Source organism: Muntiacus reevesi, chromosome 9, assembly GCF_963930625.1.
Source record: "Muntiacus reevesi chromosome 9, mMunRee1.1, whole genome shotgun sequence".
NCBI classification, from domain to species: domain Eukaryota; kingdom Metazoa; phylum Chordata; class Mammalia; order Artiodactyla; family Cervidae; genus Muntiacus; species Muntiacus reevesi.
In genome coordinates, this window is record NC_089257.1 from 75,348,087 (window position 1) to 75,374,206 (window position 26,120).

The 26,120-nt window shown below is 45.7% G+C and overlaps 1 protein-coding gene across 2 annotated transcripts in view; it reads left to right on the top strand.

The window, feature by feature from the left end:
* Positions 1 to 26,120, top strand: part of AMOTL1 (angiomotin like 1) — a 207,099-nt gene that overhangs the window by 51,077 nt on the left and 129,902 nt on the right. For both annotated transcript variants that reach the window (XM_065946303.1, XM_065946307.1), the window contains exon 3: positions 6,716 to 6,766. In XM_065946303.1, coding sequence (XP_065802375.1) covers positions 6,716 to 6,766 — 51 coding nt within the window. The remainder of the gene's footprint in view (positions 1 to 6,715; positions 6,767 to 26,120) is intronic.

Sequence of the window (26,120 nt, forward strand, 5' to 3'; positions counted from 1 at the left end):
TCATGCCCACCATACAGGATATTAGTGATGGCTGTTTTGCTAGAAACATCCCCAAAAGCATTTTCCAGTGCTTTTAGCTCTAGAAAAATGGATCGAAGAATTACTTTGATTTTAGCATTATGTTCCATGTTGCCACATGAGCACAGCTCCTGGGTGAAGGGATGAGAGCGCTGCTTAGTGAGTTTCCAGGATAACTGAAGTAGAACCCTTGTAATGCCTGCATACTGCTCAAAATACTACTTGTTCTATACATAACAGCATAACAGTTGATAAGACTTTTTCCCGAAGATTTGTTTATACACTTGTACACTTTCTTGCCCAGAATATAGTCATACCTCAGTTTATGATTGGGGTTGGACCAAGATCTCATGTAGAAATGCACTGTCTTTCATTTAGAAGCCATCATAGGATATCTAACTTGCTTCAATAATTCATAAACATGTTTGAATATGCCTAAAAAGCAATCTCGATGAGCACACAAGAAGCTGTGGATGGTATTTCAGTTTGCAGATGGAAACTGAGAAAGGATAGCAAAGCGGACTTCCATTTTCACAGTTTATACCCATGGGTACAAAATGTTTTTTTCTTTCCCCTTGAATATATATTATTTGCTTATATAATAAAATTAGTTTAAAATATTTAGAGTTTGATATGTTATATAAAATTATTAATATTAATGAATTATATATTATTAACTTTATATATATGAAGAAATATTAAAGCTAAGGGTTGGGTTCCCAGGTTAGCTCCCAAAAGTCTGTTCAACTCACGATGCAGGGGGTGATAGTAAGAGTGGGTATTAGCCATCAGCCCCTGCTGTACTCTGTTTCAATGGAAAACCTGAGTCCCAGAAATAACTCACCCTGAGCCTCAGAAATACTTCCTTCTTGCTGCTTTCTCTCCACATGCCCCACTTTCTAATAATTGCTGCCCGAGAAATAAAATCAGAGATTACTTCCCTGTCTTCTAGAGGCCATAGCAGCAGGAAGCCCACTCTCCTTCTGTGGTGGTTGAGTGGCTAAATCGTGTCTGACTCTTGAGACCCCATGGACTGCAGCCTGCCAGGCTCCTCTGTCCATGGGGTTTCCCAGGCGAGAATATGGAGAGGGTTGCCACTTTCTTCTCCAGGGGATCATCCCAACCCAGGAGTGGAACCCGGGTCGCCTGCATTGCAGGCAGATTCTTTACCGACTGAACTACAAGGGAAGCCCCACTAGGAGAGTCAAAAAAAAGGGACTCCAGCATGCCCAAGCCTTCTGTGGGGGAGACAAAGGATTGTTCCTTCCTCAGCGACCATGGTGTCCAGCACTGTGCTTGGTCTGTTTCACACTTAACCGGCTCAGCTTCTCCCGGCAATACTGTATTAAGTATTATTGCCAGGAAACTGAAGCTCTGGGAGAGCTAGTAACAGCCCTGTGATTTCTCCCCTAATAATTTGATAGAACTGAGACTCCAACCTATAATATTGTGTACTCTCTTTTATAACTTCCCAGCAGAACAATTTCTTTTTATATTGGAGTATAATTGCTTTGGGCTTCCCTTGTGGCTCAGCTGGTAAAGAATCCACCTACAATGTGGGAAACCTGGGTTTGAGCCCTGTACTGGGAAGATTCCCTGGAGAAGGAACGGCTACCCACTCCGGTTTTCTGGCCTGGACAGTTCCATGGACTGTACAGTCCTTGGTGTCACAAAGAGTCGGACACAACTGAGCGACTTTCACCTTCACTTCATGTACTTGCTTTCCAATGTTGTGTTAGCTTCTGCTGTACAACAAACTGACTCAGCCATAGGTACACATACCTCCCTCCCTCTTGAGCCTCTTCCCTCCATCCCACCCTCTAGGTCATCACAGAGTCCCGACCTGAGCTCCCTCTGTTACACAGTGGCTTCCCACTAGCTGTCTACTTACACCTGGGGGGCATACGTCAATGCTACGCTCCCAGTCTGTCCCACCCTTCCCTGCCCCCACTATGCCCATGTGTTCGTTCTCTACATCTGCATCTCTGTTCCTGTCCTGCAAGTGGTACCTGTCATGTGGAGTAAGGTAAGTCAAAAAGAGAAAAACAAATATTGTATATTAATGCATATATATGACTCTAGAAAAATGGTACTGATTAACTTATTTGCAGAACCATTTCTTTATAAGAGGCCTATAACAATCATTTATGGGTAGGTATTTGAGATGTTGCCTAAGGTTAGGAAGGTCTTCTGAACCTACTAGGGTGAGCAACATGAGGACAGGAACCTGTTCTGACCACTGTTGTATCTGCATTGCCTCGCAGATGCGTTGCCTCCCATCCTGGAAGCATGGTGTGTATGCTTACTTGCTCAGTTGTTTCTGACTCTTTGCAACCCCATGGATGGTAGACTCCTAGACTCCTCTGTCCATGGAATTCTCTGGGCAAGAACACTGGAGTGGGCTGCCATTCCCTTCTCCAGGGGATCTTCCTGACCCAGGGATGGAATCCACATTGCAGGCAGATGTTTTACCATTTGAACCACCAGAGAAGCATGGTACTTCCCCATAAATACTGTTTGACTAACAGGAAATGTTATTGTTTGCTCTGCTTTGCTTCCTAAGATAGAAAATTGGAATCATATATTTCAGAAAAATTGTCAACAACAAATATTAAAACAAGAAAAATATTTTTTCATTAACTTTCAGCTGATTAGGAAATTTAAATAACTGAAGGGCTGTAGGAAAATTTCTTAGTTTATGAGTCATTGATTTATAGCGAACAAATTGAAAGGGAGTCCCTTGTGAGTTCGAACAATCTGGCAGGCTCCAGAACCTAATCACCTGGTAGAATATTTGTAATGCTCTTCCTATGAGGAATGCCTGAGCCTAATTCCACATAACCAACTTTCAAGGAAACTCTTAGAAAGCAAACTAAGAGATGGGACCATGTACTTTGCCTTTAATTGGAAGCATACTCTGTGGTTAGTGATTCCTTTCAGTAACTCGAAGTCATTAAAGAAGAGAAAAGAGCTTCATTTTCTGAAGCTGTGAAAGAGCATACTATCTAATAATAACTAACATGAACTTGATTTTCACAATGTGACAGTCTCTATTCTACAGGCTCTAAATGCTGTAGTTTATTGCCTTCTTGCTACAACCTTATGAGTTAGGTACAATAATTATCTCTATTTTTATAGAAAACTAAGTTTAGCAGAAATTAAACTACTGGTTAATAGCGGAACTGGTATTAGAATCAAGATCTGGTTGACCCCTAACTAGACCTTGGCTCTCATACCAAAGACCTCTGTAGACTGTCTCTCTTGGAATGCAAAGGCTAGTTGCCTACTGATCCAATGGGGAATCGAAGGCGACTAGTCCTGCAAACAGGCCATCTGAGCTCACCTCCTCATGACATCAGGGAGTCAAAGGCTTCTACTCAGATCAAGAACTGGCCTTTGGAATTTGGCAATGCCAAGGTCAGTCTTGACCTTGACAAGAGCTTCTCTGGAAGAGTGATGAGTTAGAAGCCTGTTTGCCTTAAAGATTAAAGGAAGATGGTAGAAATAATGAGTGTAAACAATTCTTTGATGAATTTTGTTGTAAATTGCCACCGAGACTTGAGGTCGGTAATTGGAAGAGAGGTAGAGTTGGAAAAGATTTTTTAAAGATAGAAACATAGTGGCATATTTGTATATGGGTGAGAATGATCCAGAACAGAGGAAAATACCAACTTAGAGAAGAAAGGCGGGGGGAACCCATGCCAGAGGGCACGGAGGATCTGACACACAACGAAGGAGCTGGCCTTAGCTGGAGAATCCATAGTGACAAGAGAGCAGGAGAGTAAGCAAACCAGGCGAACGGAGAGCGATCGCTGGGCTGCACTGATGTCCACTCGAGGTTGTGCTCAGTCGTGTCTGACTCTTTGCCATCCAGGGACTGTAGCCCACCAGACTCCACTGTCCATGGGATTTCCCAGGCAACAACACTGGAGTGGCTTGCCGTTTCCTTCCCACTTGAGGTTAGTGGTCACATATTGAAAATAAGACCAGTCAGCACGATGGTATGCTTCTCTAATCATGTTTCACTGGGTGCTGGCAGAGACAAGATGAAGAAATAGATTTTATCAGGGGTACGGTTTTCCCAAAGACTTAGTAGACAGAGAGAGAGGTGGATTTGAAGGCGTATATAAGAGAAATGATAATAGTAAACCTAGAAACTAGGGTGGTTAAAAGAGGAAGGAATGTCAAGAGGTAGAGTAAGGGACACAGAAAAGTTCACAGGATCAGTAAATTACAGGAGCTGTTGGGGTCAAGGAGACACTGGGTGAGGATAACAGGAAGAATAAGCTGGAAGGCTTGGAAGGCTGGGTGGTGGTGATAGGAGAGTGGAATGCTTGGCGTTGATATTGCAGATGGTGTCACTAGGAGGGCAGGAAGCTGGGATAGCTAGAGGTGCAGGAAGGGAGAGGACACTGAAGAGTTGAGAGACCAGGGTATGAGAAGAATCCACTGGTAGATTTGGAAATAAAAATTATCATGGGAATGGTATTGGGGAAAGTGACAGTGATCCAGATGCCAACACCTTCAAGAAATGAGGTAGAATAACACAGAGGCCTGTAGACGGCTACAGTAAGAGGCGTGGACAACGTGCTCTGTTATTTTCAAGGAGAGCTGGGTTTCCTTCAGAGTGAAGAGTTGAAAGAAACTTTGATGAACCATGAATGAAAGGGAAAGTGAAAGGCGCTCAGTCATGTCCAACTCTTTGGGATCCAGTCCATGGAATTCTCCAGGTCAGAGTACTGGAGTGGGTAGCCTATCCCTTCTCCAGTGGATCTTTCTGACCCAGGGGTTTCCTGCATTGCAGGCAGATTCTTTTTCAACAGAGCTATCAGGGAAGCCCATGAATTCCTGAGGGCAAATGGAGGTTTTCAGGAGATGGGAGGGGATGTCTTGATCTGTGCAAACATTCATCCAAGCACATTCACTTCTTGGATTTCAGAGCTCAGATTGTCAGGAGTAGGGAAAACAGAGAAGAGAACAGAGAGATAAGTTAGGCAGTTCAAGAACGGTTGCTTTGGGGAGTTCCCTGGCCTAGTGGTTAGGATTCTGGGCTTTCACTGCTGTGATCCTGGTTCAGACCATGGTCAGGGAACAGAGATATCCCTCAAGCCACTCTCAGGGCAGCCAACAGAAAAGGAAAACGAAGAACGGCTACCCTGGTGGGGAAGGAGGACAGTCTCATCCTGGCCCCCAGCCATGCCTCCGTGGGCACTCGGAGGGTGGCTTCTCTCAATTGTAGACTGTCAGCAGAACACCCAGAGATGACTGAGGTTTACAAAATGAGAGCACCTTAGCACAGGTCCATAGGCCCTTGGGCTGCTGCAGCTGGCGATCTGATCAGTCTGAGACTACAGAAGGGCCCCGGGACGTTGCCCAGACTGTTAACTCTCCAACTATCAGTGTCCAAGGACAGGGATGGAGAAGAGGCAGCTGTTTTCTGTGTCTGCGCCTTCCTTCCTCTGCCTCCTCCTAGCATCTTTAGAGCACATTCCCATAGCCCAGGGCCCTCCTGAGTGAGGTGTCAGTCAATCCTGGTAGAACACACATAATGCATCTGTGCAAGTTATTCGGGCCACTAACCTAGGGAGGGAGATTCCTGCAATCTGACATGAATTTCTTTAGGACCTACAACTCAAACTTTCAGACCCAAACTTTTGTTTCTACATTCCGTACGTGAAACTGCTCAGCTCTTTTTATATTAGAAGAAATATGGCTCTGCTCTCTCCTGACACGTGCGCACACACAAACACACACATTATCACAACGATGCGCAGTCATCCATAAATTACTTAACTTCTGAGCCTCAGTTTCCTTACCTATGCACTGAAGACATATTACCTTCCCTGCTAGTTTCTTAAAAGGAAGAAATATTACTTGGAGTGGAGTCAGAATTCAGGTTCAAAGGAGAGGATTGGGGGCGTTGGAAACCATTGCTTGCTGCAGGGAATATTCAAGCTCTGAAACTCCTGCCTCTCTCCAGGAGAAGCACAAAAAAAGAAAAAGAAACAAAAACGATTTCCCAAGTATTGGAACAGGACAGACATAATACAAAAATGCAGAAATCGTTTTACAACTGGTGACGCGCTCGTTTGTCATAAACGGTCAGAGAGGGTGGGGGTGGGGAAGATGCCCTCCTACCGGGAGTCGGGAGGCAGCGCGCGCGCCACTGCCGAGAGCGAAGGCCGCGGTCGCCTAGCAACGGGTAGCGGGGATGCGCACGGGCGCTCCATCGGGTGGGCGCAGGGAGCTTGCCGCCGCCGCTGTTGCGCGCTCTCGGGCCTCCGAGACCCGCCAGGAAACTTTGGGGATCCTGGGGGCCGGGTCGTCGACACTAGACCCGAGGGACGCCGCGATGCGCCCCGCGGGCTGAGAACAGAGGGGGAGGTCGCTGTCTGGCGCGCCGGGCCGGGGAATCCATGGGCTCGCACCTAGGGAAAGTTGGCGCGCACCTGCCTGCGCCCAGAAGACGCTTGGTTCCTGGGCCGAACTGCTCCCCGCCAAGTTTCTTTGACAATTTCTTACCCCCAGTGGATCTGGCATCTGGAACCCCGTGAGGCCCCGGGTTCACGGATTCCCGTCTCTGGGAGAGAGAAACGCGCGCTTTTCTAAGGGACCTGCGCGGTAACTGATGTTTAATCGATTCGCCCTGAATGGGTTGAGATTCTATTTTTGTTTTCTGCTTTTCTTCTTTCTCCAGACAACGAGTTTGTGGAAGCCTCTCCCGCGCTCTACAGCCCGGAGGAGTTCGGTAAGTCTACCCCTTTTGCCTTTTCTTGTCGGAACCCAGCCTGGGAATCGCGAATTTGGTGGGCACCCGGGTCCAAGACCGAGGGGCGGAGAGAAGGGGCTGGCCCGGGGACTCTTGCCCTGCTGCACGTTCCTTTCGCGGTGAGAACTGGCTTTTTCCTGGAGCGTATGCTTTGGAGGGGGCGGGGGCGGGGAGAGTCGTGTGTGTGTGTGTGTGTCTGCTGTGCAGAGTGTGTGTGTGTGTGTGTGTGTGTGTGTGTGTGTGTGTGTGTGCTGTGCAGAGTGTGTGTGTGTGTGTGTGTGTATGTGTGTGTGTGTCCAGGTCTTTGGTGATGCTCCCAGGAGCGCGCCACAGCAAACTTCCTGATCTGCGGGCCCCTGCAAGCAGGCCGTCTCATTCTGCCTGGAAGGATGCAGCTAGCCGGTAAATGCCACAAGAAGGACATCGTGTGGCTACTCCCTAACCTGAATTTAATGAAGTCCAGGGCCAAAAACGTTCTGGTAATTACATTTCAAGGCCTGGGAGCTGCGACCGTCCTTGACTTCTGTTTTTCCTCCAGGTGTCTGGGAATAGGGCATTTCATCCTCTTTTGCCTGTCATTCTAAGTGTAGATTTGTGGTGGGTGAGCCAGGACACACTTGTCAGAGACAGACTTCCTCCTGTGAAGAGAAGGACATTTGCGTTGTCCGGATAGCTCCGAGCATTCCTGCCACCCAGTCTCATTTGGTAGCTTAGTGGTTGATGGTTTTGTTTTTCTTCTTCTTTCTCAGTCTCTGTTTCCTTAAGCCGTGAACAATCTGGGCTGTCAAGTCTGTCCCTGCTGTTCTTTTATCACCAGCTTGAACATCTCGCCTTCCTTCCGTGAAATGACAGCTGTTTAAAAATGTTTATCCACAGTGAGGCTCCGAGCCTTGGGTACCATGTGTCTGATCATCCTTTCCTCCTGGTCTGTGTGTCCTCGGCAAGACCCACGCTGGCTAAAGAGAATTAAATTCCACTGCAGCAAGGACTTTCATCCATTTCTAGGAGCCAGGCACCCAAAATAGGTCTGGATCAAGGGAGGCGTTCTGAGACAGGGAAGAGGACCTTGTTTTATTAAAAAAATGTGTTTCTGACAAGTTGTGAGGCAATCACATCTCTGGAAATGGAATCACAAATTAAATGCATGAACAAAACTAGCTTCTGAAGGTGCACAGTGGTGAGCCTTTTTATGAAACGGAAATGACATCTAAACCGTAGCTTTTCATGAAGCAGTTTCTGAAGAGGGCAGATTCTTGGTGATCTGCTCCACATGTGTTTAATTGTGTTAATGACACCAGCATTGGTGCTTCACCGTGTGACAGAAGCTGCTTGGTTCTCTTAAATTATAGATAAGTGTCAGCCATGGCAGAATGAGCAGTCCTTGCTCTGAGAAACCAACTGTATAAACACCTAAAGGTTTGCATTTGCAGAATGATTTATGTACCTGAAAGGCCCAGGTGATTGGTCCTCATTTGTTTTCGTCTCTCCCTTTGGGACTAACAGACTGGACGCACAACTGAGGTGCTAATCAGTAGGGGGAGCCCTTCAAATTAGTAGTAGAAACTCAGAAAGCAGCATTTTTTCCCTTCAGCTCCTCTGTGGGGAAAGCCCAGTTTTTTATGAGGAGGTGAGATGAGAGTGTTATAGGAATCCCGGGGTTCCCTCCTGGGCTCTGGGATGCAAGATGATTGAGAATATAAAATAATATAAAACACAGAGTCAGAGTTTGAGACCAAGTTTCTGGCTGCTATGCTTTTCCTAGTATAGGCTTGTGCTCAGTCGTGTCCAACTCTTGCAATCCCATGAACTGCAGCCCGCCAGGCTCCTCTGTCCATGTGATTCTCCAGGCAAGAATACTGGAGTGGGGTGCCATTTCCTACTCCAGGCCATCTTCCCGACCCAGGGATTGAACCCGTGTCTTCTGTGTCTCCTGCATTGATGGGGAGATTCTTTACCACTGAGCCACCTGGGAAGCCCTTGCCTGCTTTAGTAGATCTGTTAACCAGTGTGTTTTCTCATCTTTGAAAAGCAGGGGTTGTGCCAAGCAGCCTCTAAGGCATCACCCAGTTCGAGCCTCCTGAGATCCTAAGCCAAAGGAGGCGTGTGGCTGTTGGGTGTTTATTGTTTACACCGGGTGCCATGCTGCTTGGGTACATGGTGTCTCCAGAGGGACTTCCTCTTTCTGACAGAGCAGCTCATTGGATGAGACTGCATTGTTTCCATGCTATTCAGGTCAAAGAGGGAGCTGGCATTTTTTCCTTGGAAAGAATCATGATACTTTTTGGTGCTTTCCTTAGACACACAGCAGGAAAGATTACCCTACAGCAGTTGCTGAGCTTGTCAAGCAGCCATCCTTTCTGAAGCACAAAAGAGCACAGATTCACCCCTTGGCCAGGATCTCAGGGACCTGGAGAAGAGATGGAGGCAGGCCATGAAGACTTAGTTTGAATTCTATCACCGCACTGACCTGTGACCTTGGGCAGATGACAAAACTGCTCTGAGCCTCTCAACCTAATTGCAGACCTTGCATGACTGTGGTCAATGGTGTGTGTAAAGTCCTAGCCCCACATGTTGTATGTGCAGATGTTCAGGAAGTGCTTATGGCTGTTAATTTATTATTATTATTATTCAGTTAAAAGACACATTCCCAGTGCATGAAGGATGGACTAGCTCTCACCAATTGTCCCAGCCTATTAACTGAAACCATTTTTGTTTCTAGAAATTCCTCTGTAATTTGCTTATTCTTCAAACAGATGCTCAGAAATGGTGATCAGGTCATTTGAATTATTTAGTGATTTGTTTTGGAGCTACATGTGGAATGGTGTTCCATCCAGGGTCTTCAGTGACAGTCCCACTACTTTCTTGTGATGCAATAGGTAGACTGCTTCAACTCCAAATTTCATATCAGTCTCCAAATAAGCCATGACTAGCGCTTTGGGGCATTTATTCTCAGTGTTGCAGCAAGATCATGTAATGAATTTAAGTAACCAAAAAGGGGTTTTTGGTCCCCTACACCCCTACTTTCTGCCCTCTGACCACCCTGAGGCATCTCTTGTGCCCCCCAGAAGTGCGTCACACTTCCTGTTTCTCAGGCCTGTGAGTAAAATAAACTTTTGTTTCCCTCTACAAAGTAAAAAGGAATTTTTGAAAAGGCAGTGAAAGTAGGAGTCTTCCTCGAGATGAATGCTGTGTTGAAGGTGTCTTCTGATGGAGAATTCAGAAATATGCCCTCTCTCTTGTGATGGTACCATCTTCTAGAGGCAAAATCCTCATCATCTCTCCATAGTCCTTCTATAGCCCCGCGTGTAGGTAGAAATGATGGCCATCGGAGAGGGTAAGAGAGAATGCATGGAGAGTTGGAATGAACCCAGGTGTGATCATATCTGCCCAGCCTAATAACCTTTATCAACTTCCTACTACCTGGAAGATAGACATTCGGTTACCCATGGGGTAACGTCCATCATTTGCATCATCCCCACTCACCATAACCTTCTGTTTACATTGAGCAACAGGACAGTCTAAATGCAGCTCTGGCTACATAATACCTCCCCTTCTCTCTTCCTCTCCTGGCTGGCTCCTACCCTCCCTTCAACACTCAGTTCATGTGTCACGAGCTCCTAGGGATTCTCCACCCTGCTCATTAGAATCAGGGGAACTATTAAAAGTCCTAAGACAAAGTTGTAATCCTGACCAATTACATTAGAATCCCTGGAGTGTGGACCTAAGCATCCGTATTTTATCACTGTATGTTTTAAAAACTGAATCCCGAGTGATTCTGGTGTGTAGCCAGGGTTGTCAGCTACTGTATGAGGTTGTGGCCACTTCATTCTTCTTTGCAGATCTAGCAGCCAGCCCAGTACCTGGTACAGGAAATGCTTATTGAATGAGTGAATGAGGGTCACCTCTGAGATGCTTTGTCTTTTCATAGTTGTATATTCCTAAGATGGAACTGTCTGTTTGTCATACCAATACCTTGGGGCACTTGTATCCTTTGATCTGTATCTCTGTCATCTGTTCATTCCTTAGGCTTAATTGGTTTATTTTGTTTCTTAAAAATTGAAATTTTAAAACCACTTTTTGGTATAAAAGTAGTACATGCTTACTTTAGAAAATTTGGGCGTTAGGAAGAATGGAAGAGAGTCCACTCCCTCCACTGAAAAGCACATGGACATGGATGGGTCACTGTTTCCTTAACTTTTCCTAATTTTCTGCCCTTTGGGGTTTCTTGACCCTCTGAAATGCCTCAGTGTGTTCAGTTGATGCTCTTTTTTGCTCAGACCCTGTGAACTTTCCTAAGTCCCCAAAGGAATGTTCATGGGAATAGCATTCTTAAGAGACCAGAGCCAGTGCCCCCAGGGCCAGTGTACCATGAGAAAGGGTTTTCTTGTGCTATTCTTGCCTTCCTTATTCAAGCAGGATGTAGGGGCTTTATTACAATAATTGGTAACAGTTATGTAACTTCTTTAAAACAGTGAATGTTTGCCAGCCCACCCCCTTGCCCTCCTAAAACGGGATGAGATGGCACTGCTGGATAATAGTCCTTACGTCTGTCAGAGTGCAGCAACTGGGACGTATGAAAATAGTCAGGATAGATGGATGAACTGCTGCTGTAACAAACAAGCTCAGATGCAGTGACTTAACACCATAAAGGTGCTGTTTGTTGCTTGTATTGTAGTCAAGTGTTGAGTTGTCGGAGGGCTCTGATCCATGTAGTCATGGAGAACCCCAGGCTCCTTTCCTGTTTTCATCCATCCTACTCTAGAGCATCAGATTACTTCACTGGATGCTTTACATACATTTGGCAGACAAGTGAATAAGGTGAGCGGGACAAAAAGGTACGCTCACCGATGGTTGTCTCAGCCTGGGGGTAACACACTCACCTTCCCTCCAATTCCAGAGCTAGTGCCATAGCCTCACCCAGATGGAAGGAGGCTGGGAAATGTAGTCTAGTAACAGCCTGAGAGAAGAGGAGCGCGCTTGCATTGGTGATCACTAACCATCCCTACCGGCCATGTCTCTTACGGCTTTAACCACAGTGACTGAGCTACATCCTGGTCTTTGTATTGTTTAAGTTACTGGTTCAGCTGCTACAACCAAGGCTAAAATAACAGTGAGTGAAACAAGAAACAAATTAAATTGTCTTTCACTTGGAGCATAAGCAGTTCAGCGCTGATATGGTGGCTTCGTCATCCTCTGATAACCTCAAATGGAGTTTCCCTGCCGTGGGCTAAGGTGGCTGCTTCAGATCACACCATCACACCCCACATTCCCGTCTATAGGAAAGAGATAGGAAAAATGGAGGGCGTAATCTAAAAGCTGCTCACATTGTTTCATTTGCATTCCTTTGGCCTGAACTCTAGTTAGATGGCCATACCTTGCTCCAAGAAGGCTGGAAAATCTGGGTGGAAGTAAGAGGAGTCTATTACTGGAAGGATGACTGAGTCGGATGCAGTGGGGAAAAGGTGCTGGATAACCTGTAATCTTTTCAATCAGTTCTAGGATGCATGTCTTAGTGGTTGAGAGCATGGATTCAGAGTCATACTGTGTGGGCTTCAGTTTGATCCCACCTCTTATTTGCTCTATGACCTTGGGCAGGTTGCGTCATCTATATCTCTGTTTCCTAATCTATAAACTCATGTGTCAGCTCTCTTTTGATGCTCTTCCAGACCCACTTACCATCCTTCACCACCCTGCTCAGTGCCTGGAAAACTTACCTTTCTGGATGGAGTGAGTGAAACAAGAGGTACCACCAGGATGTGGAAGGGTGGAAACCAAGGCATGTCAAGGTACTTAGTCCCTTCCCGTGCGGCTGTGGGATAACATGGCTGGATCAGTCTAGGCCACTGCTCACGCTCCTGCAGCATCCGATCCTGCTGGGTTCTGGAACCTCCCCTTTTGAATGAGGAATGGCAGCCATGCCTCATCTGGCTCGTCCCTGGTTGCTCCCCCATCGCCTGTTTTCCCTTCTCCCTGCCCATCACACTCTCACCAACAGGCCCTTCAACTGCTTTTTTCAGAGCATACCACCCATTTCCTGTTGGGACTCTCTGATATGATGGGGATAATAATAGTACCAGCCGCAGACCATAGTGGTGAGGAGCAAATGGGTTTTAGAAGAAACACTTGAATGTCATTGTTGTTCAGTCACTCAGTCGTGTCCACCTATTTGTGAATCCAGGGACTGCTGCATACAAGGCTTCCCTGTCCTTCACTATTTCCCGGAGCTTGCTCAAACTCATGGCCATCAAGTCAGTGATGCCATCGAACCATCTCATCCTCTGTCGTCCCCTTCTCCTCCTGCCCTCAGTCTTTCCCAGCATCAGAGTCTTTTCCAATGAGTTGCCTCTTTGCATCAGGTGGCCAAAGTATTAGCGCTTCAGCTTGAGAATCAGTCCTTCTGATGAATATTCAGGGTTGATTTCCTTTAGTATTGATTGGTTTGATTTCCTTTGCAGTCCAAGGGACTCAAGAGTCTTCTGAATGTCCTAACCATCATTAAATGTTTACTATGTTTCATGTCCCTGGGCGAATGCCCTGATCCCTACAGGCATGGTCAAACCTTCTGAAAGACCTGGTCTTTGACATATAAATTAAATAATATGGCCACTCATCTCCTCTTCTGCACCTTGTGTTAAGAGGATGCAGCAAGAGGTTGCAGACCTGTTCCTGCAACCAAAGTTTCTTCCCTCTCATCATGTGGGGAGAAATAAGGAGAAAGGTCCCAGACCTTTATTATCATTCACTTACCCTGTGCTGGGCTCTGTAGGGGTGTAAACAGTCTACCCAGTTTCCCAGCTTGGAGTTTAAATCATGCCTCCCACATTGATAGCCCAATAACAATTCCAATGATTTTCCTGTTCATGTTACTAACAAACTGGGCTTCCCTGATGGCTCAGTGGGTAAAGAATCTGCCTGTAGTGCAGGAGACTTGGGTTCAATCTCTGGGTCAGGAAGATCCCCTGGAGAAGGAAATGGCTACCCACTCCAGTATTCTTGCCTGGAGAATCCCATGGACAGAAGAGCCTGGCAGGCTATAGGCCAAAGGGTTGCAAAGAGTTGGACACGACTGAGTAGCCAAGCACGCATTACTAACAAATCAAGTCTTTTTCTAAGGCTACTCTCTAATTTCAGGCCCAATAATTCTCAGGGGTGCTTGTTCACATCCACAGAGTCAGTTCTGATTGCTCTAGTCTTTTGCCAAGGAAGCTGGAATCCAGATACACCTTATTGAGGCCAGTGGACACCTTGGTAACTGCTCACAGTTAACTTCTCTTTCTCCAGAAACCAGTGACCCCACGACACAGCCATCGCTGCTGCCACTTCTACTCATGACAGAACCCAGGGCTTGGTGTTCGCCTGCCCGGAGCCTAACTGGTTTCCCAGTGGCCTGCCTTGGGCAGGCCAAAGGGCTGAGGGCACCGGTCTCCAAATGCTGCAGAGTTGGCCTAGGGCTTTCTAGTCACTACACAAGTCCCCACTCACCTAGGGGCTGGGATCAGGTTGGCCACATGCTCGGCTCTGAGTGGGTCTTTAAACGGCCAGGGCCCTTCACTCCACCCCTTGATTCTGCCCCACATCTCTACACCCTTCGAAGCCCATCTGTCCTGCCTTCCTCCTCCCCGGCCGCGGCTTCTGAGAGGGAGGGAGTTTTCACTCCAGTTTAACTTTTCTCAGGATGATTGACTGTGGAAAATTCAATTCTCTTCACAGGAAACCTCACCCTACCGCAAGGCGGGGTCTGGCCTCCTGGCTCCAGCAAAACAATCACAGAGTAGCTCACCATTGTTACAGTTTCCTAAATCTGGGCACTCAGCCTCTTGCATGATTGATCTCCTTGAGTTTATCAGCTCGTTTCAAATGCAGAAGAACTCAGTGAGGCAGAAGGAATTATCTTCACCTCATGGAGGAGGAAACAGAGGCTCAGAGGGATTAAGTTATCTGCCCAACGTCACACAGCTAGTTAGAGGCAAAACTTCCACTCGAAATAGAATCTCTGACTCCAGAAGCAGGTCTTTGTTTCTTGGAGAGGAGAATACAGAAGTTGCCCTCCTCCCAAGGGGATTGGAGAAGGAAATGGCAACCCACTCAGTATTCTTGCCTGGAAAGCTCCATCGACAGAGGGACTTGGCGATATAGAGTTTACAGCATCGCGAAGAGTCAGACACAAAGAACCATGCATGCAGGAGGATTTGGTTGCTATAAATGATGTAAAAGTAACTAGCACAGGGCCTGATTGCACAGTTAATGCCTGTAGGATACGTTCTTGTTGAATAAATGAATGAATAGTAGGTACGCAAAGCCATATGTGTATGTGAGTGTATATATATATATATTTTTTTTTTTTTTCTTTAGACCACCAAATAATGATTAATATATTCCAAAGGAATTTTCCATAATGGGATCTGAAACGGCAATCAGAAAAACTCTTCCTAGCTTCCATCATTCAGTTCCCGCACTTCCTACTCCGTGTTTCAGCAGCGCGGAGCCCCTGGGACAGGAAAGCTCTTCCAGTTCCCGGATGTACCGCCGCCATTTCTAAGGAAACCAGACCTTGGCGGCCGCGCAGCTCGGGGCAGGGCAGGGGCAGCTTGCGGGGGAACGTCAGAAAGTGTAACTGAGGGCAGGTGGACTCCGCCCTGGGTGTAAAACTCACCCCAGTTCCCCTGGTGTTTGTCGGCGAAGTGATACTGCTCATTGCCCAGGAGGCGAGGTTTTATTTCAGGCCGTCTTCCTTGGGAGAGAGAATGGAGTAGGCAGGAGAAAATGAGACTCACTTCTGGGGGGTAAATGGTTATCTGTGCTGTGCTAAGTCACTTCGTTTGTGTCTGACTCTTTGTGACCCCGTGGACTGTGGCCTGCCAGGCTCCTCTGTCCATGGGATTCTCCAGGCAAGAATAGTGAAGCGGGTTGTCATGCCCTCCTCCAGGGGATTTTCCTGACCCAGGGCTCCAACCAGAGTCTCTTAACGTCTCCTGCATTGGCAGACAGGTTCTTTACCACTAGCGCCACCTGGGAAGCCCAAATCGTTGTCTCTCTAGGCTAAAAGAGCCAAGGCGGTATAGAATAGTGGGATAAAATTCACACACAAACACACACACACACACACACACACACACACACACACACACACACACACACACACACACGAAAATGGAAAGGGCATTTTCCTTGCCAAAGAGATGTTTTACTAGAAAAATATAGGACTGTGTCCAATTATTCCTGAATGTTAAACACAAACCACTTAGAAAGGATGATATTTCATCAATTGTTAAAGACTTCCCGACTCTAAAGAGTGTTAAATAACCAGCTTGATCTGTTCGGGAATGCTGTGCTTACGGGTTTCTGGGTCACATTTGTACTGGATGATCTTTCTGGACTATGTCCTGTCGGTTTGGGTTTCTTTCAAATCAGTCGTGCCCCTGGGTGGGCACATTAAAGTGGCCTGCTGAGACTTGTGGGCTCTCTCTCTCCTGGGTGTCCCTCCCCTTTTCTCCTTTCTCCCCACGTCTGGATCCCTGTGTACCTTCTCCCCCATGTCTGCCTCAGTTCCCCTCTGTCTTTTCCTCTCCCTTTCCCCTCTTGCTGCCTCTTTCCTGTTCCCATCTGGAGTTGGAATACAGACAGAAAGCCAGTGGTTGCCTTGCCAGGGCTTTCTGCCAGAAAAATGGAACAGGTCAAATTATAAAAAAAAGGATTAAAAAAGAATGCTCTTTGGCAAAATGGGGGAAACAGATGTTCAGGAGTGGTTTTGCTGTCTCGGGTTGTCAGTTGAAACACCTTCCTTACAGAATAGCTAGACGCAGGCATTCATCATCATGTCACATGTGTGGCTTGTTTTAATATCAAATCTGTATATGTATATGCACTTGTCTCTGCTTAATTCTCACCCCCGCCTCCCGGTCACCTTTATAGCCCCAAATCCAGAATAGGCAAGATCATTGACCACCTAGTAGCAAGGTATATTTTCACCCTCTTTTCAGAGGGATTTTTTTTGGAGGGGGGACTAGAAAATTTTCTTGTATCTATTTACAAATTTTTTAATTGAAATATAGGTGACTTACAATGCCGTGTTGGTTTCAGGTGTACATCACAGTGATTCAGCGCTCTCTCGCTCGCTCTCTCCCTCTCTCTTATTTATTATATAGTTTTTCAAATTCTTTTCCCTTATAGGTTATTATAAGATACTGAGTTCCCTGTGCTATACAGTTGGCCTTTGTTGGTTACTTGTCTTATATACAATGGTGTGTATAATCCCAAACTTCTAATTTATTCCTTTTCCCACTTTCCCCTTTGGTAACCACAGATTTGTTTTCCAAGTCTGTGTGTCTATTTCTGTTTTATAAATAACTTCATTTGTACTATTTTTTTAGATTCCACACATAAGCAGTTTTGGTCTTTGTCTGACTTATTTCACTTAGTATGATAATCTCTAGACCTACCCATGTTGCCCCAAATGACATTATTTTGTTCTTTTTTAAGGCTGAGTAATATTCCACTGTATATATACCACATCTTCTCTGTCTGTTGACGGTCGTTTAGGTTGCTTCCTAAGGTCTTAGATCTTGACCTAAGCCAAGCCTTAGGTCTTGGCTATTGTAAGTAGTGCTACAGTGAGCACTGGGGCACATGTATCTTTTCTAACTGCAGTTTCTCTGGATGTATACCTAGCAGTGGGATTGCTGGATTTTAAGTTCAACTCGGTTTTTAGTTTTTTAAGGGACCTCCATACTGCTCTCCGTAGTGCTTGTACTGATTTACATTTCCACCAACAGTGTAGGAGGGTTCCTACACTCCACACCCTCGAAGAGTTTCTTTTAAAGAGCACCAGGATGAGTGGACATTGGAGCTGCTTTCAGGTCCCTGTTTAACAGTAAATATCTTATGGAACTTCAAGTTCTTCCAGGTGGCTCAGCAGTAAAGAATCTGCCTGCAATGTGGGAGCCTCAGGAGATGGGGCGGGGGGGTTGGGGGGGGGTTCGGTCCCTTGTTCAGGAAGCTCTCCTGGAGAAGGACATGACAACCCACTCCAGTATTCCTGCCCGAAGAATCCCATGGACAGAGGAGCCTGGTGGACTGTAGACCATAGGGTTGCAAAGAGTTGGATATGACTGAAGCGACCTAGCATGCACTCACAGGTTCTTAAAAAAATAGAGAAGGAGCTGGTGTGTGCAGAACCTGGTCTGAGAAGAACCATATGGAAAGTTCATGGTCGAATTTTGGTACTATGTTACAAGTTGCTGTCAGGGGTCCTTTGCTTCTGTCTGCCAAAGGACTGCTGTTGATCAAAAATAGAAGTCCATTATGTAGCCCTGGTGGTGGGCCAGCCAGACACCTGAGAGCTCAGACTTGTCTCCTTTAAAAAGAACATTTTCCTTTTGGCTCTAAAAGCCATTTCCACTGCAGACTCAAAAGAGAGAGTCCAGATTCTGAGCATTTTCATAGACTAAGGAGCATGGCCAGCATTTTCTGTCCTGGGCAGATGCATGTATGGGTTAACCTCACGTGCTCACCCGCAGCCTCCACCTCCAGTGGTTCTCCTTGTCGTGTAGGAGTGTAACTGGGGCCCAGTGAGTCAGCACATCTAAAGCACATGGAACAGTGCCTGACAAATGACCAGCATTTAAGAAAGTTACCCTTATTCCCCTGTTTTCCTTTGTTCCTGTCTTCCTTCACTTCCCTCGTCACTTTCAAGTATGTTTTCCTTCCCTGTGCTCCATTCTGTTTCTTCTCCCCTGTTCTGTTCATCTGTACTGGTGCTTAGTCGCTCAGTCGTGTCTGAGTCTTTGCAACCCCATGGACTGTAGCCCACCAGGTTCCTCTGTCCATGGAATTTTCCAGGCAAGAATACTGGAGTGGGTTGACATGCCCTCCTCCAGGGGATCTTCCCAACCCAGGGATCAAACCCAGGTCTCTCGCATTGCAGGCAGATGCTTTACCATCTGAGCCACCAGGGAAGCAACTCTGAAAGAAAAGGACAAACGGGATCAATCACAAATGTGTAAAGCTAGAGCCATCACAGGCCCAAAAAGTGCCTTAGAGCAAAATAGAAAAAAGCATTCTCTCCAAGTGGATGAAAAGCAGAGACTGTGCTCCCGGTTTCATGAGTAGAGGGCAAGCTAGATTCTGGCTCCATGCCTCTCTCTCATACACACCCTCAGCCAGGCATGCTTGTGCAGTGAGCAGCTTATATAACTGGACATGGTAGCCCTGATTCCTCTTCCCCAACCTTCTCATGGATTTTTTTTCTTCCTTTTCTGGAAACTCTTTCAGTGTTGTGTAAGTACATGAAAGCCCAAATTCTTCTTGGAGTAATTCTTTAAAAGGAATTTCCCCCAGGACTTCCCTGGTCCAGTATTTGGGACTCCCTGCTCCCAGTGCAGGGGGCCTGGGTTCAATACCTGGCCAGATAACTAGATCCCACAAGCTACACCTAAAAGATACGGCACACTGCAATGAACAATCAAGATCCTGCAGGTCACAACTAAGACCTGGCGCAGCCAAATAAATGAATAATAATACAAGAAATTTCCCTGAAATTATTTACATGTTTTTCCCAAGTTCTGATCTCCTGAATAAAAGCTGTTTCTAAAACTTGCAATACTTATTCCAATAGTTAACCAAAATTTATTTGCTCCAGTTCAAATGGCATTATAAAATGCAGTATATTAATAATAAAAAGAGTTGGGACTTCCCTGATGGTCTAGTGGTTAACAATCTCCTCCTTGCAGTGCAGGGAACATGGATTTGATCCCTGGTTGGGGAACTAAGATCCCATATGCCTTGGGGCAACTAAGCCTACATACCTCAACTACTAAGCCCAAAGACTACAAACAGAGTCTGTGCCCTGCAACGAAAGACCCTGTGTGCCACAACAAAGATCCCATGTCCCACAACTAAGACGCAGTGCAGCCAAATTACTCAATTAGTTAACTTTGCAAAGAGTTAGTCTTTGTTGAGTGCCTTTCCCATATTAGGTGTCTCACTAAGAACTTTGTGTCAGGCATCTCAAAACAATCCTGTGAGGTAGGCGCTATTGTTTCCCTGACTTGACAGATGGAGAGCAGGAGTTTAGACAAGTTCAGTAACTTGCCAAGTCACATCTGGGAAGTCGTGGAGCCAGGGCTTGAGCCCAGCTCTGTTCTCTCTTGCTGGAATTCCTAACCTCTGTCCTCAACTCTGGAGCAAGTTACTAGAACCTAGACTCTTGATTCTCAGTGGCAGATTCTTGGCAGAACCATGATTTGCATCCAGTCTTGTTCTGGTTAAGTTGCTAAGTCATGTCCCACTCTTTAAAACCCCATGGACTGCAGCACACCAGGCTTCCCTGTCCATCACCATCTCCCGGAGCTTGCTCAAACTCATGTCCATTAAGTCGGTGATGCCATCCAACCATCTCATCCTCTGTCGTCCCCTTCTCCTCCTGCCCTCAATCTTTCCCAGCCTCAAGGTCTTTATCAGTGAGTCAGCTTTTTGCATCAGGTGGCCAAAGTATTGGAGCTTCAGCTTCAGCATCATTCTGTCCAATGAATATTCAGGGTTGATTTTCTTTAGGTTGATTGGTTTGATCTCCTTGCTGCCCAAGGGCCTGTTTGGCTATAATATGGGCTGACCCATTTATAATACTGCCTACAGCTTACCAGACACAGCAGGCTGGGCTTGGAGACATGAGGGTGAATAAGACCCGATCCTTCCCTCAGAGACTTGATAACCTAACTCGAGGAGAAAGCTCAATAGACAGAAAAATTACAATTTAGGAGCTCTGGCTTCTCTAGGCCAGTGGGCACCTACTGACTGTGTGACCTTGTGCAAGTTATCTGAGCTTTATAGGCCTCAATTTACCCATCTTTGGTACGGGAAGGCAAATACTTCACAGGGTAGAGATGCACTTATTTGTTCAGTCATGTCTGACTCTTTGCGACCCTTTGGACTGGAGCCTGTCAGACTTCTCTGTCCATGGGATATCCCAGGCAAGAGTCCTGGAGTGAGTTGCCATTTCCTCCTCTAGGGGATCTTCCCGACCCAGGGATTGAACTAGTGTCTCCAGTCTGTCCTGCATTGCAGGTGGATTATTCACCTGCTGGGCCGTCGGGAAGCCCCTCATAGTGTAGAGGGAAGGGGTTAAATGAGATGATCTCTGCAAACTATGTGCTTAACACATGTTAACAGTTGGCGCTCCATAAGCGTTTGCAGTTACTTTTTATGATGATGAGTGCTATAAGGGAAGTGTTCAAGGAGGCGTGGGACCGCAGGGAAGATGAGCCTGACTCAGCTGTGGAGGTCAAGGGGAAGCCAGGCAAGCTTCCTGGAGGAGAGCCCCCCTTCACAGCATGAGCTGCAAGAGGAAGGATATAGGGCGTGGAGAGGTTATGTCTGCGTTAGAACAGCGGGCAGCAGCTAAAGTCAACTCCTCCTCTGGAGTCCCTGAAACTGAGTTCTGAATGCTGGCGTGCAGGTGAATGAGGTGGAATCTTCTCCCTGGTACAAGCCCAGTTTGGGCATGGAAACTCTACAAAGTGAGACTGTAACCTCATTAACCCCTTCCTCAAATTCTGTGCGGATCCTGTGGGGTCTGTTTGTCCCACTCTTATATATATATAAGATACATATATATATGTATAATGTATATGTATATATCAAATATATATATGATATAAGATATCATATATATACATATATATATATGATAATTCTCTTCCTTTGTAAATATTTTTATTTATTTATTTGACTTAATCTGGTCTTGGTTGCAGTACACGGGAACTTCCGTCTTTGTCGCATGCTGGATCTTTTAATCGTGGTGTGCACACTCTTAGTTGGGGCATGTGGGACCTGGTTCCCTGACCAGGGATCAAACAGAGGCCCCCTGCACTGGCAGGGCGGAGTCTTAACCACTGGACCACCAGGGAAGTCCTGTGTTTGTCCCACTTGTAAAAGGCCCTCAAATTTGGAATTGTAGGGTTCAGTGGGACAAAGCTGTTAAACCATGTTCTTTTGAATTTCACTGCTTTTTTCCATTATTATCATCATTATTTTTGAGACTGTCAACTTGACATTCCAGACTGTTTGCTAAATGAGGGACCAAGGGATCCTCTAAAGCAAGTTTAGAGATACCACCCATGTAGGCAGGTAATGACAGAGAATGAGACGGTTGGATGGCATCACTGACTCAATGGACATGAGTTTGAGTAGGCTCCTGGAGCTGGTGATGGACAGGGAGACCTGGTGTGCTGCAGTCCATGGGGTCGCAAAGAGTCGGACACGACTGAGCGACTGAACTGAACTGATTATTATTATAACAGCTTCTTTGAAGAAGCTGAAACCTGATTTCTTGTTTCTTGCACCCACTTGTCCATGTTTTCTCTTCTAGAGCTTTCACACCTTTTTTTTTTTACTGTGGCCCAACATAAGGATACATTTTTTATTAGATTCACATAAATTTGAATATAAATATAACTAAAACAGAAGTTTCGTGGAATAGCAATTATCTCTTATTAGATTAACTGCATCTGATATTTTCCATTTTGTTCTATTTTATTTATTTAAAATGTTGATTAACTTGTTCAATTGATTTCCAGTAATGGGTTGCCTACTACTATTCGAAAAAGAATGCTCTAGAGGTTTTATTGCAAACATAGAGTAAATCTATTCCCCTTTTCTTTCTGAAAGCTCTGGAGATATTCAAAGATGGCTATCAAATTGTATCTTAATCTTCTCCCTACTACCTCTAATTTTAAAGTTGTAATTGATTTACAATATTGTGCTAGTTTCAGGTATAGAGCAAAATGATTCAGTTATACATATATATCTATATTCTTTTTTCTATTTTTTCCATTATAGTTTATTATAGGATAATGAATATAGTTCCTTGCACTGTACAGTAAGTCTGCTTATCTATTTTACATACAGTAGTGTGCATTTGTTAATCCCATACTCCCAATTTATCGTTCCCTCCTTCCCCTTTGCTTATCATGTATTTCTTCTGTTTGTGAGTCTTTTGCTGTTTTGTATATAGATTCATATGTATTTTTTTGTAGATTCCACATTTAACTGACATGATATAATATTTGGCTTTCTCTGTCTGACTTCACTTAGTATATAATCTCTAGGTCTATCTGTGTTGCTGCAAAATGGCATTACTTCACTTTTTTTGTGGCTGAGTAATATTCTATCGTATATATGTACAATTTGTTTATCCATTCATCTGTTGATGGATACCTAGGTTGCTTCCATTTCTTGGCTATTGTAAATAGTGCTACTATGAACATTGGGGTGTCTATATATTTTTGAATTATGGTTTTCTCTGGTTATATGCCCAGGAGGGTGATTGCTGGATTATATGATAACTTTATTTTTAGTTTTTAAAAGAACCTGCATATGATTTCCCACAGTGGTTGTAGGCCTCTTTTTTAACATGCTCCAGTTTTCCATCCATTCCCATCCTGCTCAACCTCTGCCAAATGCTTTCTGAGGGATTTTGGTTTTAACTTGTCGTTAAGAACTGAGGCTGACCTCACGTATAACCTGACCAGTACTTGTCATAGTGGGATCATCAGAACACTTGACCTCAAACCCCCACCCAAATTAATTTGTTGTTTTGTTTAGTTGCTCAGCTGTTCTGACTCTTTTTCGAGCCCATGGACTGTAGCCCACCAGGCTTCTCTGTCCATGGGATTTTCCAGGCAAGAATAGTGGAGTGGGTTACCATTTCCTCCTCCAGGGGATCTTCTTGACCCAGGGTAGGACCCGAGTCTTTTATGTCTTCTGCATTGGCAGGCGGATTCTTTACCAGAGAGCCTCCAGAGATGCCCACTCAAGTTAATATCACTCCATTAATCAGTACCCATTGGGTGTGCTTATTTAATTTTTTTATGTACCCAAAATGTCTAATCAAAAAATCATTCATATTTTTCCTGTTTTGTCTCTAAGAGTCTCTGGAGATGTGTTTCCTAGTTGAGATGTGGGAGAGACTCAAATCAAGATGCCATCATTCATATTTCCTGGATCCACCAGCCAAATGTTCTCAAACTCAAGACATGTCAAAAGGGACTTACCAGGCGGTGCAGGGGTTAAGACACTGTGCTTCCATTGCAGGGGGCACGGGCTTGACCCCTGATCAGGGAACTAAGATCCTGCATGCCACACAGCATGACCAAAAGAAAAAAAAAATGTCAAGAAGAAGCTGTGTGTCTGGCACTGTCTGGCACATCAATAATTAAAATGCCTCTAAAATAGCTATATTTTGGAAAAAAACGGGTAACAGATTAGCAATCATTCATGTGAGTCATGAATTTCTCACAACCCTTTGAAGCAAATACTGTTGTAATTACTACTTTCTCAAAAGAAGAACACCTGATCTTGAGTCAATTAATTTGTTCAGTCATATAGCTAATAAGTGACAGAAGGGAAGTTAAGCCCAGAACCATCTCAGTCCTCAGCCTGTGTTTTAAAATACTTAACTGCATCCCACAGACTGAAAATCACTTCTGCTGATTTCAAAAGAGATAATGTATGTAACATGTTTTCCCCTACCCCACATGGACTCAGTCGTGCACGACTCTGCCACCCCACGGACAGCAGCCCACCAGGCTCCTCTGTCCATGGGATTCTCCAGGCAAGAATACTGGGCTGGGTTACCATTTCCTACTCCAGGGGATCTTTCCAACCCAGGGATCAAACCCATGTCTCTGACATGTCCTGCATGGTCAGGCAGATTCTTTACCAATAGCGCTACCTGGGGAGCCCTGTAACATACTTTGGGCAGTGCATTTGTGGGGGCTTAATAGAGCTTATTCCTTCTCCTAAGGAAAGAGAAGAACTTAATAACAAGTTTAGGTCCCTAGCAGCCCTCAAGAGACGAGAGAAAGAAAGTGTTAGTCTCTCAGTTGTGTCCGACTCTGCGACCCCATGGGCTGTAGCCTGCCAGGCTCCTCTGTCCATGGGATTCTCCAGGCAAGAATACTGGGCTGGGTTGCCAGTCCCTTCTCCAGGGGATCTTCCCAACCCAGGATGAAACTGGGTCTCCCACACTGCGTGCAGATTCTTTACCATCTGAGCCACAGGGGAAACCCAGGAGACAGCTGTCTGTATCCATCACTGTCTGCACGGGGTAAGCCCCAGATGGCTTTGCAGTGGCGTGGTGGGTCTGGAGCCAGAGAAGCATCTTTTCTCTCCAGGGGAGCCTGGAGGAGGAGACGTGTGCTTGGGAGGCTACAAAGTGTAGTGGCAAGATCAAGAGCACTGCTCTGAAGAACAGGTTTGAAACGTGGCCCTGGCAATTTAGAGTCATGTCATCTTGGGAGATTCCCATAACCTGGCCCAGCCTCTTGCCCTCAGGTATAAAACATGGATAACGATGCCTCCCATGCACTGTGTCATGTATCGATGAAACAAGGTAACACATGGCGTCACCTGGGACACCCGAGATGCTCTTCCATGCTTGCCCACTCCAGACAGAAAACTGAGTTTTCATCAATCTCCTCCTACAGTATTGCTTACCTGTTCCCTCATTGAGGTTGGGATTCTGAGTGTATTGAAATGTACGCCCCCAAATATTCTAAACCTGGGATTCTCAAAGTGTGGTCCGGATCAGCAGCGTCAGCATCATCTGGGAGCTTGTTAGAAGTGCAGTTCTTGGACCCCGCTCTGACCGACGGAATCAGTAACTCCACGGTGGGGCACAGCAGTCTGTTTTAGCAAGCTCTTCTGGTGACTTTCATGCGGCTGAAGTTTAAGAACCACTGCCCTGTAGGCACTGAGCATCCCGAGTCTTCCTCGGGAAGGACTCAGCAGGACTCAGTTGAAGGCTCTAGAGAGCCTGCACCTTTCACGTGGTTAGGTGACCAATATGGAGTTCATGTTCAGGTTGCTCCCATCTTACATTTTCATGATTCAGTTCAGTTCAGTTCAGCTCAGTCATTCAGTTGTGTCTTTTCGACCCCATGGACTGCAGCACACCAGGCCTCCTTGTCCATCACCAACTCCCAGAGTTTACTCAAACTCATGTCCATTGAGTCGGTGATGCCATCCAACCATCTAATCTTCTGTCGTTCCCTTCTTCTCCTGCCTTCAATCTTTCCCAGCATCAGGGTCTTTTCAGATGAGTTAGTTCTTATCATCAGGTGGCTAAAGTATTGGAATTTCAGCTTCAGCATCAGTCCTTCCAATGAATATCCAGGACTGGTTGGATCACCTTGTAGTCCAAGGGACTCTCAAGAGTCTTCTCCAACACTACGGTTCAAAAGCATCAGTTCTTCAGTGCTCAGCTTTCTTTATAGTCCAACTCTCACATCCATACATGACTACTGGAAAAACCATAGCCTTGACTAGATGGACCTTT